The sequence below is a fragment of the Drosophila virilis genome, chromosome X (assembly GCF_030788295.1).
Source record: "Drosophila virilis strain 15010-1051.87 chromosome X, Dvir_AGI_RSII-ME, whole genome shotgun sequence".
Classification (NCBI taxonomy): domain Eukaryota; kingdom Metazoa; phylum Arthropoda; class Insecta; order Diptera; family Drosophilidae; genus Drosophila; species Drosophila virilis.
This window is the reverse complement of record NC_091543.1, coordinates 9,874,613-9,891,097: the sequence shown is the minus strand read 5'-3', so window position 1 is coordinate 9,891,097 and position 16,485 is coordinate 9,874,613. Positions and strand designations below refer to the sequence as shown.

Below are 16,485 nucleotides of genomic sequence, written 5' to 3'. Positions count from 1 at the left end.
GGCATGTACTGATCATGTTAGCTTTAAATCATCGATAACTTGTGCCACATTCATGCGGCAAATTGACAAATATCGATGCTTGGCTAGATATGTCATATTTCTTCCGTTCGGTATTTATAGTCATATTTATATTTATATATCTAAAATGCCCTTGAGATCGGACAGTAAGCACCGAAGTTATACAATCGCATATTTTCTGTAGTGTGTACAGGGTATTTCTCAGTATGTCATTGCAATTAATTTTTGTATTTTGTTCTTTTGGTATTCGATTGTTGCTTTTCAGTCTCCAACTTATTTTGTTTTACTTCATTATGAATGTGAACGTGACAATATGTCAAATATTTTATATCACACACACACACGCACACATGCACCTATACGCGCCGACACACACACACACACACACACACACACACACACACACACACACGGACACGCATACAGGAGTAGAAATCGTTAGTCAAATCGCGGCTCGTTTGTTTTTTTTCTTTTTTTGGCTTGCGGCTATATATGTTTGCGTGTGTGTGTGTGCTTGGAAGTTGCATTAAATTGGCATAAAATAAACAACACGTATAAATTACAGCGGCAACAACAATAAGTAAAACAAAATACGGCACAAAGAAAACGAGGCGAGCGGCACGCGTCATGAGAAATGTGGCAGGTGGACAGGAGTTGCCGGCTATGGGCGTAGTGCTGTCGATTGTAGACTGTGGGCGTGGGCGCGGATACGGACATGCTACCACCCATACACATACAAACGCGCACAAATTCAACGCGCACTGACAAATATTCAAAATAATATTCAATGAGGCCCGACTGTCACAGCACGTGCCAACCAAAAACAAACAAACAAAACAAAACATAACCTAACATAGATACTCAATTTAGTTATTAAAAACAAAAATATATATGATATATGCACAAACAACAGGAAATGAGCTAAAATAGGTACAACCTCTGACATTACACACATTCGCCGACTTCGAGCGGGGCCACCGACTTGTAATTACGCACGTAAACAAATTCTCAGTTAGATCCACAAATAAATATCGCGATTGCTGAGTGTTTACCCTGTAACTAAAATGGCTTTGAAAGGCTCAACAACAAAAATAAGATAAATAAATTAATTTATATGCATTTACATCTTAGCATTTTATGTACATAGATAGTCTGTCAAATATCTTATTATTTAGTTCCAGTTTTGAGTCCTTTTTTTTTGGATTGCGCTGTTCTGATAGGGTATCTCTTAGTTGAGCTAGCTTTCTTGTTAATATGCTCCATTATAATCAATGTTTATTAGTGTTACAATAGCCATACGCATTGCTGAAAAGTGTGATCATTTGTATAAGCAATCGTTTAAAGTATCGATAGTTCCTAATTAGGAGAAACTTTGATTAAGAGTATGAACTAACAGGGTCTTGTTATGGGCTCTACATCGATCTACCACCCATTGGCTATCGAATATATATCGAAATATACGAATATTTTGGGACACAAGGCATTTTCTAGTCTGTCAGCTGACTGAACGAAAGTGCGCACTTTGAGGTTTGAGTAAAAATAATTACAATTGAAAGAGAATGCCTTTTGAGGCTGACTTGACAAATAATTTACAATATGGCAAATGTAATTCGATATGTGTTCGCCATTTGATTTTCAGAAAGGTAAAAACTAATTGGAGCCGTTGTTTGAGAATTAATTTCGAAATTAAGTATACGCACCGTGGCTCATCTCACATGACACAGCGCGACACGCATACAGACACACAATGGCCGCGGGGGCGGGCCAAAGGCCTGTTTAAATGTTATAGAAATGGCAAGCATTTCATGTGCTCTCAACTGTCGCTCTGTCTCTGTCTTTGCCACACCCACCCGAACCTGTCGCTTTGGGCTTGGGTATCTATGCTTGCATTAAAAATGTGGCAGGTCACACGCGTCCTTCTGGAGCGAACAAAGGACTAAAGCGTGCTCCGTTTGCATGGCAGGTGTAGACTTTCACTTGCCACAGGACACCTTTCCACATAAAACACACACGCACACACACATGCATAGAGAGCGCCTTAATTGAGTGAAATGCCTGCCTCGAAAATTATAATAATTATTTTGATGAACATTTGTTCGTTGCCTTCCACCGAAAATGCGAAACAAAATCGAAATCCGTGCCCTTCGTTTTGTAGCTCAGTTGACCGTAGATTTAATAAAGAATCCAGTAAATTAATACACATTATGTATGTTGTTATGTAAGATGAAAGTAATACGTTCAAAAGAAAAATTAAATATATTGTGTTATATAAAGTGGAAGGTAATACGTTCGAAAGAAAAATCAAATATGTTGTTATATAAAAATGAAAGTGATACGTTCAAATGAAAAATCAAATTGTAGTTAGATAAAGTTGAAAGTTATACGCTCGAAAGAAAAATTATACTAGTTGTTATATAAAGTTGAAAAACATACGTTTTTAAGAAAACGAGAGGGAGCGCAGCTAGAATGACATTGAACATAACAGGAAAATTGACAAGGTCGTGGGCTACAGTTGCATTGACATTGGCATTGGCATTGACATTGATACTGTGCGCATGGTGATATAACATTGCATGTGCGAGTTTAATAAGCTGGGGGAAGTCACATTTCACGTAACTGCGAATGTAACACTAGAAGCAACTGTGCCAGTCCATGCAAAGTTAACTTTAGATGCAGCAGGCGAATAACAAGAGTTACACAAGTCCTTAAAGTGGAGAGATGACAGGTGCCAGATGGCCCCTACAGAGATAGCTGCCCCTGTAGCAGTGACAGTAGTAATGAATGTTGCAGTGGAATTAGCATTGAGAGAGGCTTTGAGCTAACAGAAGAACTAACAGCCCAGAGTTAACAGATTAAAAAACATGTAAAGAGTTAACAGTGGTCGGTACAGAGATCGTAACAAGCGCAGTCGCGCTAGCAGTAAACGCCAAACCGTATGAAATACTAAAGAGTAAAAAGTAACTACAATACAGTCGTATCGCTTTCACTGTTAAGTTTAAGTAACAGTTCGATCCGCAGAGATAACACTTCCAATAATAGTAAATACCCAACACTGTAAGTGAGAGCAGCGGTTAAATACCTGTTGCACTGGCAGTGAAGCTTTGAGTAAAGATATACCAATATAGTATGATATACTGATGGCAGTAAAACAATAATCAAAAAGTAAGAGGTTATAGTCGGGAGCTCCCGACTAGGGGGTACCCTGAACCCTCTTTTTCCAACATCAAATGCATATATATATTCTATTTTAGAAGCTATAAAACAAAAGTTTAACGCAAGATATAATAATAATAATAATAATAATAATAATAATAATAATAATAATAATAATAATAATAATAATAATAATAATAATAATAATAATAATAATAATAATAATAATAATAATAATAATAATAATAATAATAATAATAATAATAATAATAATAATAATAATAATAATAATAATAATAATAATAATAATAATAATAATAATAATAATACTTAATAATAATAATAATAATATTAATAATAGTAATAATAATAATAATAATAATAATAATAATAATAATAACATCAGCAGTAGAATTAACATGTTCGCACACAACTTTGACACACATACCATATAAGTCTATATATACATTTATTCGTTTTTTGGTTAAATCGAATAAAAAAAGTATGCCATCGGCTGCCTTGCCAGATCGAAGTAAAAAAGTTTGTAAGGTAATTTTAGTTAAATGCCCGCTTAACAACAGCCAAACAATGAAAAAGGCTGGGTATTGTAGCAACCACGTACATGAACACACACACACACAGACAGTGAAGGTGTTGCGGCAACTTTTGCGTTTTGTTGCTTTTGTCAAAACTTTTTGAAAAGTGCGCTCAAAAATCGTACGAAAAGGTGTCAAAAGCGGTTAGCGAGTGGTTGTGTGCTATATGTATATGTGCACACACACACACATACATCAGCAAGAGACCACACACTGAGAGAGCTAAGCTCATAATTTACAGGCGTTGCTGCGGCGCTCTTAAGTATGCAACACTTTATTGCTCATTAAAATTGTTGATAACATAAATGTATTTACGAGTATTGGCCACAACCCCATAACCTCCCTGCAGCTACAGAGCAGCAACAACAACAACAGCAACAACATCAACATCCGTTTCCAATGCTGCAGCTCGCGATTTATGGCCCGAAACGCAAGTCAATAACAAATTTATTAGTAGCCCAAAATTCGATTTGGAATCTCGCATCGCAAAAACCAAAACAAATCCTTTTTTTGGCTGGCGCCCAATATTGCAACGAGCAGGCGACGCTGATTGAGAACAATGACATTGACAAACCGAGAGAAAGGCGGCGCATGTGGGTTGATAAGGGAGGTGAGGCAGAGAGGAGGGTTGTTCTTCGGTGGCCTCAGTTGAAAAACACTTTGATTATTTTGTGTTATGCTTGGCACAACATCATGAAATTAACATATACATAATATATGCGCTGAGTCTGTATGTGTGTTGTGTGTGTGTGTGCGTTTGTCTGTGTTTCTGTGCCTATTAAAGCTCGTGTTGCTGCTGTTGTTTTCCGGCGCACAAATTCAACATTTTTTATTGATTGTTTAACTTTATTAGAGGTGTGTGCGTGTGCGTGTGTGTGCCGTTGTGTGCGTGTGTGTGCGTGTGTCTGTCTATTTGTGACTGTTAGCGACACTACTCAGCGAAAGCCAGCATGGTGGAGGGCGGATTTATGTTGCTTGCGGTGAAAGCAAAAACAGAGATGGGCATAAAAAAATCAGTCTAAAAAAACTATAGCATACTTAAGAGCGCGGCCAAGTGAAGTGCCAAAATTAACAGTTACTAGCAGCTTTTATCGTTTTAATGATGAAAATATACAGAAAAGTGAGTGAGAGGCAGGGAATATAAGAAGGAGATGAAAAAGACTATATAATTATTCAATATTCTCTTTGCCCTCTCGCTCTCTGTCTTCGCTCAGTTCCTTTCTAGGGAAAATAGCAGTGCTCGAAGAAAATCTGGAAACTAGAAAGACTCGTTGGCAATTGAAGATTTTACTTGCTTTGCACAAGAAACGTAAGCAAAACCTAAAATTATTACAAAATTGTTTTATCAATGATCTTTAATATGAATTTCTTTTACATTTTTGGGTATTTTTTCTTATAAAGCTCTTTTGATATAAGAGCATAAGAGCATAGAAAGCATTGCGCAGTCGGCTTAACTTGATTGAAACTGTTTTCTTATGAAAAGTGTTTGAAATAAAAATGCGCTACCCAAACTTGAGGATCTCAAGCTCTTAACGAGTGTTTTCTATATTTTGCTTGGTTTTATCTGCAGCTGGTTTGGCAGCAGCTCCACATTGATGATGATGTTGATGTCGAACGCGCCAACAACAACAACTTTTATCAAGTTTCGCCTGTCAGTTAGACCGTAAACAATTTACCCGTTTGCCAGCTAATGTGTTCAATATGGGTACTGGAAATCGGCGTGTCTGAAACGTCAATGAATCGTGCAAGCTGTTGCTGCGCGACACAATGCCGGTACCCGCTCCTCGGTCCCTGGCGGTTTGGCATTGCAGCAAGAACGCCAAACAACTGGCAAACGAATCCCAACTGAAGCCACTGGCAGCAATGCAACAATCTTGCAGCTGTTGCCAAAAACAAACTTTGCTTTTTATTTGACTGGGCTGGTCGTAACTTTGCTGCGGCAGGCAACAAAACTGAGCGCACACAGCTCCCCGCCTGCCAAAAAAATATAAACAGAAAGTGGAAAATGTCGTATAAAACGGCGTAGGTTCATGACTATGCTCTTTTACAAATTCGGGCCGTGGCAGCACATATCCAAAATATGCAACAATTTATTATTGTGTTTATTACATGGGTGGCCATATATCAAATTGTATTTAGTTAGCTTTTGGCATCCCAAAAGCTCCTCTGCGCAAAATTTAAAGTTTTCGTTTGGCTTCTTAAACTTTAAAATACTCGTGTAAGACTCCTGCTCCTGCCTCTTCCACCCAGCCAGCTTTCTCGTTCGCTGCCTGTTGGAAACTTATGCTGCATGTTTTGGCTGCTTAACATGCGAGTGCAACAGGCAATTACCCGCCGCTCGACTATCAAACCCCTTCCTATGCCTTGCAAGTTTCACATGAGACATGCCACTGTTGAGGTAGCAGCTGGCTGGCTGCTTGGTCGACGAATTTTGGCGGCAGTTAATTTCTTGGCCATAAGCAACAAACTGTTAAGAAATGGCGGCAAGTATGCGGGAGTAGGGTCTGCATGGTTCACAATACCCTATCCAAAAATACTGCTTCTTGGTAAGCTGCTGTGCTAATGAGCGCTCCCTGAGGATAAGTGAAAGGCAGGACTTTATAGCATAGACCTATTAAGACTCTGTTGATGGGATCCAAGTATCCTATAACAACTGCTTGATTGGATTACATTATGGAATTCACCATAACACTTTGTAGCTGTAGTCTTGGCTACAATTTCCTATCCGAAATCTATTAGGGGGTTTGACGGAGTGGAAAAGCTGGCAAGACCAAATACCTAGCCCGTTCTTCAATGGGCAGGCTTTCGCATCAACCTGTGGCACTAAGTTACTAAAAGCACTAGAGATACCCAGACAAAGATGTGTATCGGAAATTCATTTATATATTACTTAAAGCTGTTTTTAGCTACAAATATCTTTATCTTCAACCAGACAGCCAAGCAATGAATAAAATAGACCGAGCTCAGGGGCTGCGCTATATGTCGCAAGACATCGAAGTGAATGCGTTAATTAACAATTGTTTACAAATATTTTGCATAAAAGCTTTTCTGATATTAACACCACCACAGCCTTAAGCCCAACCCTAAGGCAACCCTTGAATACTTCTGCATAACTGCAACACCCTCCAGGCCCAAGAGAGAGATACATATAGAGGTGCAAGAAAAATAAGCTTACGGCTGATTCAAGGAAAATTGCATATGAAGTACTTGTGTTCACTGGTAAAAGGGATTCTGCTTGTAAGTGCATTCTGAGAAATTTTATTTTATATTAATTTCGCGAAATGATGTATACTTTAATTTCTCTCTTTAAAAACTTTTGAGCCTCCGTTTTGATGAACATTTCAAGCGGTAAGACCATTTAAAATAGGTTGATCTTAAAGTAAATCGATTATATGTGCAGATGCAGGGCATACTTTGGGACAGGACACACATCGCACTGTTTTTTTTTTTCTTTCTATTATTTAATACTTATTGGATTGCAGCAAAAAATTCAATAAGTTCACCGGAAAGCTTGCTTTGACAATGTATATTCTGGAGAAATGCACAGTAAGCCTTGGTAAAAGGTTGCAATATAAACAGAAACAGGCAATGTATAGAGTTAAAAACTCAAAGCTGCCACTTTTCGAGAAATTATTTAAATCTATTATAGAATTTTATTTTATTTTAAATCATATATTGTATGCTGCATGTTATGTTATACTGCGCTTAGCAGAAAATAAACTACATATTCATGTAATATCAAGGAGTTGTAAGCAAAGCCGTTAAACTCTTTTTGGCATGCTTAGCCGCTGTCAAAAAATAGAGAGCTGTTACACAATCTGTTATAACTTATTCATTTGCATGCTAGGTTGAAGTGCTGAGTCAGTGAGAAGCTCTTTCCTACATTTGTATGTTAAGTGTTATCGTAAGAAGCTGTAAGTGAGAAACTGTTAGTTATATGTTCACGAAATGTTAAGTCAGTTGTTCTCTTAAGTATTATTTGCCATTACTGAAATTATTCGATTCTGAAAAAAAAAACGCTGTATGAGCGAACCGTTAACAGTGCGCCTTTGCTATTAATAGTTGAGGCTAACATTGCGTATGCGTAATACGAAAGCTGTTTGCTAGTTTACCCATAGCTGGAGGTGTTCGCATACGGCAAATTTAGACAGACTTTAATGAGTTTTTCACTGCCTGGTTTTTACTTTACTGATTAATTTGTGGCTCTCCCCTCCTTTCTCGCTCTTTCTCTCTCTCTCCCTCTCTCCCTCTCTCTCTTTCTCTCCCTCCCTCCCTCCCTCGCACTCTTTCACCCCTTCTCATGGTGCCTTGTCAGTCATTCAAGTCATTCGTTTTGATTTGACAAACACTTTATCACTTAATGTTATTTTGTGGCAATTTATTTTTTATTTCTCCATTTCATTTGCGCATATTTCCAAGCACTTGCCCCGTCTCTCTCTCTCTCTCTCTCTCTCTCTCTCTCACTGTCGCTGTTGAGTCGAGTCTTGTTAAGTGAAACAATTGAATTGTTAACCGAACAATAAAGTATTTTATTATTATTAGATTTTTGCTTGCCGTTCACCATTTGGCCATTGCCTTTGTCGCAGCCAACGTCAGCCTGACCCTAGGCCCTACCCCCTCCCCGCGTCTGCCCAAGTCCCAGTTCGGCGTTTTAAGTGCCTTACTTTCTGCCGCTCGTGCCCTCTCCTTCATTCTTGGCTGGCATTTGGTTAGCGTTTGGCATTTGGCGGCTTGTGGCTGTCTTGAGTAGATTTCCGACATATTTCTTGCCTCTTATTATTTGTCATTCGTATTATGTGACCTGTTCTTTTCATTTTTGTTCCTTGCCCTTCTCCTCTGTGCATCCAGCTTAGCTGCTCTTTCATTTTTGGATTCCATCTTTTTTTTTTCTTGTGTTCTTTTTTTGAAATTCTTGCGGCTGCTATGTTGTCGGTATTGCCAAGCCATTTAGGCTTTTTGAATTTATGACCATTTTGCGTTTTGTGGCCACCCTACCTCCCTCCAGCAACCATCCCTCACCATTAATGGCACACAGCCGCGGGGCAATTTCGGTTTTGCGACCTTTGGCACATACTCCACACAATGCGACAGACAGACAGACAGACAGCCAGGCGTGTGGGCAGTACGTGTGGCACTGTGCTTTGATTTACGACCCAATGCTGCGTGGCCCACAGTGCGATATGTTTTGACCCACTTTAAGTGAACAGCCCCCAACTCCAAGCCCAGCCCACTGTGCAGCTTGACTTAGTCTTTGGCTTATATTAAATTCGACACTGAAATTAACTTGACAACAGGTGCTATCGTTGAGGCTCAGTTCAGATTGATAAAGAAGAGCAGTGCTTGATGCGCCAGGCTCCTCAAGAGCTTAGGGCAATCTAGGCGAAAGCAATTCGAGTTTTGGAATCAGCTTAAAAATAGAACTATCTTTTAAAATGTATATATGTAAACAAGGGCTGCCACTTATGCTGTGGGCTACACTCAGTGTGACCAGTTGCAATTTGATATTTGCATTTGCACATTTTGACATTTTCCAGCACTTCGATGCTTACTTTGATTCGATATATTTAACTTTGCTGCAAAACTGAAATACATTTTTAAAATATTTTAAGCTTTCGCTATGGTAAAACTTTAGGTGAATCAATTAATGTATTTTTACCATAAATGTGGGTATTTTTTTAAGTTGAACAAAGGAAATAGAAAACATGATGATTGGTTTTGAATTTCTACGAAATAAGGTTCAAAATGTCTTGTCCTTTACATATGAGAGCCCGCCCACATACCTAAAATGTGCTTAATATAAACATACAAATTTTTGAGTTCTCGCGGACCTACAGACAGACGGATGAGCTTGAATATGTACAGCAAAGTTTGGAAACAGTTTTCACTGGTTTCTCCCTCGCTCCCTCGCCCACTCCCTCTCTTTTAAGTTGCCATAAAAACAGTATATTTCTATCTGATTCCATTTTAATTACATGCAGTGTTGCTAAGCAACACTGAACAAAATCAGCCACTGTAGCGAAAATACTTAGTATGCAGACAAAAGGCAGCTAAATTTATGACTCTACGTTCTTCAATTAACGAGAGAACGCGAACTTTTGCTGCTGTTAGCCGTATCCGCGAATGCACGGCGGCTTATGTGGCCCTGAACGTCTGGTGTCCTTAATTGTTAGTTGCAAAAGCTGCTTTTGGCCTGTAAATGCAGGCCAAGACGAGATTGTGTGGGTGGAAAACAGTTAAAAATCAAGCCATAAAATTATGCAAGGCCAATAGAAGGCACGGAGCGGCAGCATGTAGAAAACGAAGTAACGATCTCAATGATTGCTCCAACAGCTTATGCCACACAAACACATACACACACACACATACACATACAGCCATATATATGCATAAGGGATGTGTGTGAGAGAGAGAAATAAAAAGAGAAAGAGAGAGAGAGAGAGAGAGCTATTCGCTTGAGCGGGTAATCAACTTAAGAGATTAACAACTACAATAAAAATCAAAGCGGCCAAACGAATCAGTGAGATTCTAGCGAACGGGGTATAGGGAAAAGACAGAGAGGGTGAGAAAAAGGGGGACAATAGAAAGAGATACAGCTATGGAGATAGAGAATGTAAATATTAGGTGTCACAAGCCAGAGAAAATGGATGAAAAGGCAATCAACAGGCGCCAAAAAGCAGGCAACAAAATGCTCAGCTGCAAGGCAAATAAAAGCCGAATTAATTAAGGGTGTATTGAAAGCGCATTAAAGGCGAATTGAAGACGAATTGAAGGCGAATCGAAGGCAAGCGACTGGGCAATTTAATTGAAATGTTTAAAATGCGACACAGTGGAAAAGTGACAGCACACGCACACGCACACGCATATGCACACGCACACATGTGCCAGCGAAGTGCAAGGACGAAAAAGGAAGCAATGTAAAAAAAGGACCATGGCAAACGGCAAACGTCTCGCGTCGATACAAAGACAACTTTTAATGCCATTCAACAAAGTTGTTGTCGTCCTCTCCGTCCGTTGTCCTTGGACACACAGACACATGCACCCCGGACACATAAAAGGCGTAAAAAGGGCCAGCCACAAGCAGCAGAGCCAGACCAAAGAAGAGAGAAGAGAGTGAGAGACAGAGATAGAGAGAGAGAGAGAGAGAGAGAGAGAGAGCGAGAAAGGACGATAGCATAATATCAAGCGCCAGACACAGACAGTGTGCTGTCTACAGTCCAGGCAAGAATATGGGGCACACTGTGCCCAGTCACAGCTAAAGCTATGCAGACTCCAAATGTAGCGCATCTTTTTGATGAGCATCACAAGTTACACGCTCGGATTGTTGTCTCTGCTGCCTGTTGTCGTTGTTGTTGTGTTTGTTTTTGTTGATGTGTTATCCTTAAGCCACTTCCTTGTCGGAGCAGTAGGAGCCGATGCAAGTTTTTAATGCGTTGTGTGAATTGGCCTTGCCTGTTTTCCAGCTTGGGTATCTTAGAACAATTGATATTAATGGTATGTAACTGTGCACAAAAATCGACATATTCTGCGGTTATCTCGAAGATAGAAGCGCTAGAGAAGGTGTATCAAGAATATACCAATATAAGTATAAATTGCATCAATATTGCAGTAACGCATTTTTGGGAGGTACAGGGTATCTACTAGTCGCTGACAATTTGGAAAGCAAGTGTACAAGCAAATATTGAACCGATTGTTGCTAACATATAATAAAGCAATTCGATCTACTTTGTATATATTAATATGCCACAGCGACGCTTTTGCTTGCAGAGGGCACTCGTAAGACTTCTGGGTAAACAAAACGAATCAGATATAGATAGCATACCACATTTGCATACACAGTGCAAGTTATGCATTCAGGGTTTAACATTTGATATTTGCCAAGAATGTTGTCAGCATTCAAAGCATGCCGCTAACAAATGACCGGTCAAGTTTGATGTGTAAATGCCTCAAATGAGCCGTAAGCGAAGGCAACAAGAGGCAAATGCGAATGCAAAATAGTAAATGGAACTACAATGAAATGTAAAAATCATTTCAAATGGCATTCACAATTGCTAAAGGGGTCGCCCATTCGCATTTGTTCGGTTCGCTGCATTCGCTGACCTCGCCCATTCGAAACGATTTGCCTCAAGAGTTTGACTCACACAAAAGTCCGTTTCCGAAATCGTAGCTGAAAACAAGAAGTCAGCGAGTAGAGTAGCAAGCCTTTCTCAACTATCTAAATACGATAATACTTATGCTGTAACATTTTGTTTCAAGCCATTTGTACATGTAGCACGATTAATTGTAATTGTAATTTATGAAATTTTCGACGGCACCCGAGCTCAAAATGCTAATAACCGTTTCGCTACATTTGTAAAAGTTTGTTTGTGACCAAAAACTAGATAGCTAAACTTATAGCATTTTGAACTGCGCCCAAGCAGGGAACGAAATTCATTCAACGTAATAATTGAATTGCGGATTGAACGAAAAGTCTAATATGCATTTAACTGATTCAATGCTTTTACTTGCACAAATCCACCGAATAATGAACGCGAGCAGGAACCGAGAGCTGTACTCTATAATGTATGAATGTGCTCGGTGTGGACACGGAATAATCAGCGTTTGTAATCATATCCGATTATGGGAGATTCGAAAACTATGGATTTTACATTGGCGACCGAGCAGGTACTGAGAGTACAAACTGTCATTGTGAGTTGCAGCGAAGGATTATCAAAACAGCGCATTTACCGAATCAGCTTGGACGAGTCCCAAAAGAAAAATTATCGAGAGACATCGCTCATTATACATTGGCGCCCGAACAGCAACTGCAAGTACATACTTTACTTTTAGGTTACATTAAATTTGATGGATTAGGCATTATCAAAGCGAATCCTTACTTGTAAGTTACATAATCGAATATTTTCATTTAAAGTATAATTTAAGAGACCAAGAATTATCGTTGCAGCAAATTCACTGCATCAGCTTGGCAGCTTGGCAGCTTGGCTTGACAGAATTAGTTTAAGCGAGCCAGAAATAGTTAAATAAAAAAAATATATCGCTCATTATTCATTTGCGCCTTAGCAGGGACCGAGAGTACATTCTGTACTAATAAACAATACAGTCAATGATTCGTGTTTGTATATTAAAAAGTTAAGCTAATGAAAAATAAATTGCTACTTACATAGCCAATTCATGCGCTCCGTGTACTCAACCTTGCGCTTGAGATCCTTGACAAGGGCGCGAAAATCATCATCATTGAAATGACACTGGATGATCGTATTGTTCAACTGGAGAATGCTGTACTCATTGTTGCCATTGTTAGATGCCGCATCGGCAATGGCCTGCATAGCTTCCATGCGGCCACCGTTCAGCGCATTCGAGTTGCTTTCAATGTCGGTGGCGCTGGCGCGCAGCTTGTTGCCGACGGTTGTCGTCAGGCTGACATCGCCGTCCACATTGCTGCAGGACTTGCTCAGAATAATGGTGGCGCGATTTGCAATTGAATTGGCGGCCAGAAGATGCTCACCAGCGGCGCCGCAGCTGCCGCGATGAAAGGGCAGCTTGCCGGCTGTTGCCGCGGCCGCTGTGCAATTGTTGTTCTTCAGCGTGATGCAGTGCAGTTGATTGGAGAGTGCGGCTGCGGCCTGCACCGCTGAGCAGTCGCTGGCGCGACGCCGACGCGGGTTATCGGCATCCAGCGAGGGCTGCAGATAGGCGCGTGCCTGGTGCTGACTAGGAACGCCGACGCCGGTGCTGCTGCTGCTGGTGGGCAGCACAACAGCAATATCGCCGGCAACAGTTGCTGCCGCGCTGGCAGCTGCTGTTGATGCTGCATCGACCATGTTCGACATGGATGTGGACATGGTCAAGCTATGGCCGTTGCTGAAGCTGCTGTTGCTGCTGTTGCTGTTGCTGTTGTGGCCAATGTTGCTGCTGTTGTTGTTGCGGTTATTGATGCTGTTACTGTTGCTGTTGTTGTTGCTGCTGCTGCTGCTGTTATTGTTGTCGTTGTTGTTGTTGTTAAGGTTGTTTAGGTTGTCAGTGCAGGCGATTCGTCTGCGTATGACAGTCAGCTTGCTGCCACACTGATCCTGATCCTCGTACAACTGCACAAGCAGCTCCTCCAGCAGCGCTATGGGCGTGGCTGCCGTTAAGAGCGATGCAGATGTGCTGCTCGATCCGCTGGCGGATGCGCTTGCTGTTGCCGTTGCGGTAGCGGTTGCCGTTGCCGTTGCTGCACCACTAGCTGTGCTGCTTGCTGAAGACTTGCGTCGCACTGTTGCTGTCGCTGTTGCTGTTGTTGTGGTTGTGGTTGTGGTTGCTGTTGTTGCTGTCGCTGTGACAAATGCCAGCTCCTCGTCCTCCTCAGCGAAATCTGGATCTAGCTCCGATTCGTATGCCTGCTGCTGTTGTAGATGTAGCTGCTCTGCCTCGTCCTGTTGCTCCGGCTCAAAGCAGCTGCTGCTGCAGCTCTGACTGCGACTCACAATTGCCGCTGTTGCTGTTGCTGTTGTTGTTGTTGTTGCAGTTGCTGCTGTGGCTGCGCCAACGGCCGCCGCTGCCGCGGCCAGCAACAGCGCCCGTTCGCGCTCGCGTCCCGGAACGAATATCGAGTGCTTTAGCAATATCTCCTGCAGCTGGCGTCGCTGCCGCTGTGCACTGTACGGATTGACCAGGCGAAAGTCGCCGTAATACTTGGCCAGGCAGCGCACCCGGGATGCAATATATCCAATTTTGCGCAGCAGCCGTACATCGGCGTTTAGGGCAGCGGCGGCGCGTTGCGTTTGTTGCAGCTGCAACTGTTGCTGCCGTTGCTGTTGCTGCTGCTGTTGCTGCTGCTGTTGCTGCTGCTGTTGCTGCTGCTGTTGCTGCTGCTGTTGTAGCTGCTGTTGCTGCTGTTGTTGTCGTCGTGCGTCGCAGAACAGCGCGGCATGTCCGCAGCTGCTGCTGCTGTTGCTTAGGTTTGAGGATGGCAAGCGGGAGCCGTGCGCAGTGGTGCACTCAATATCTAAGTCGGCGTCGGTGTAGACGTCGTCGTCGTCGTCGTCGTCGCTGTTGTTGCTGCTGGCTGCGCTGTCGATTGCTGCGCTCGTTGCTGTTGTTGCTGTTGCTGATGTTGCTGTTGCTGCTGTTGTTGCTGCGGCGCTTGTTGCTGCTGTTATCAATGTGGTGGTTGTTGTTGTTGTTGTTGTTGCCTCGGCAGCGCCAACTTTAGCATCAGCTGTCGTTGTTATGGTTGTTGTTGTTATTATTGTCAGCGCCTCGAACGTGTCCTCGTCCCCAGTTTCTGCCGTCGCTGCTGCTGCTGCTGCTGATGCTGCCGCTGCTGCTGTTGTTGTTGCTGTTGCTGCACTGCCACGTCGACTACTGCTGCTGCAGCTGCTGTCCTGGTACATTTATAGGCAAACTTTGCGGCCGTTTTGTTGTTGTTGTTCCGTTTGTTGTTTTTTGTTTTGCTTTGTAGAGTTTCACGCGCGTTACACTCGCGTTTTGCGCGCGTTTTCGTTGGCTTCGACGTATTTTGTGTGTTGATTTATTTTTATTTTTATTTTTATGAATTTTGAGTACCGTTGCTTACATTGTCTATTATGTTTTTTTTTCTGCTATTTTTCATTTATTTATTACTTGTATTTGTATTGTTTTGGCGCCTTTTTATGCCCTTGGCTGCTGCTGCTGCTTATGTTGCTGGCGTGTCCGCTGCTGAAAATTATGCAAATTGTTGCTGCTATCTACACCGCGTATCCTGTGACTTCTGCTCGAATCAATTCAGTGGAAAAGTTGCCGCCACTTCGCGCGCTTCTCATTTCCATTTGGCATGCTTTCAACCACAGTATTCACACCCACACCCACGAACACCCGCCTCTCTCTCTCTCTCTTTCTCTTTCTTTCTCTCTCTCTCTCTATCTCTCTCACTTATTCTCTTACTCTTACTCTCGCTCTTGCTCTTTTTAGCTAGATTTGTTTCCAGCTGCTGCTGCCGTCGCCTGTGCTGTTGTTGCTGCTGCTGTTGTTGTTGCTGTTGCTGTTGTTGCTGTTGTTGTTGCTGTTGTTGCCGTGTTTTACATTTTATTGTATTTTAATTTGCATTGTTTTCAACTGTCGACTGACGACTATTTCTTTTTCTTCTCCCGACTCCCGACTCCCGACTTTTGAGTATCGGCTCCCGCTGCTGCTGCAGATGTCTGTTATTATCTTTGGCGTTAGCCAGCACTTGATTTCCGTTTCCGTTTTGAAATATTCATAAGCTCTTTGAGCTGCTGCTGCCAGTTGCTAGTTTTGTAGCTGCAATAAGAGCAAATGCATTCAAAATGGATTAGACTAGTCTTGAATATTGAATCAATAATCATCCTTATAAATATGATCATAATTATTTTTAATTAACAAGTGCATCTAATTGCATTAGTCATTAGACAATTCCGAATAAATCATGAGTCTCTTAGTTAGAATTTCCAGCCTCGGAAATTTAATACAATTAGGTTTTCTATCGAAACTGAGACCTGCTTGGTGTTTCGACGAATTGCCTTGGGAAATGGTATTTCGCAGAAAATCAAATCTTGAGAAATTTCTATTTTCTGAGAATTTTATGTGTATTTTATTTTGGACTCAAGCATTTAAGTAACTCGTGCTTACTATATTACATTGTTTTTAACTTTCTATATAAAATCTAATTTTGACACCAATGGAAATCAAGGACTTGCAGCAATTGCAACTTGGAAATTATATTTACTCTGGATATAAACGA

At 41.4% G+C, this 16,485-nt stretch overlaps 1 protein-coding gene across 1 annotated transcript in view; it reads right to left on the bottom strand.

Annotated features, from left to right (window-relative positions):
- The window catches only part of Pde9 (phosphodiesterase 9), a 158,720-nt gene that overhangs the window by 41,034 nt on the left and 101,201 nt on the right, over nucleotides 1-16,485 (bottom strand). The window contains exon 4 of the mRNA XM_070206684.1: nucleotides 12,925-16,025. Coding sequence (XP_070062785.1) covers nucleotides 12,925-15,139 — 2,215 coding nt within the window. The 5' untranslated portion in view covers nucleotides 15,140-16,025. The remainder of the gene's footprint in view (nucleotides 1-12,924; nucleotides 16,026-16,485) is intronic.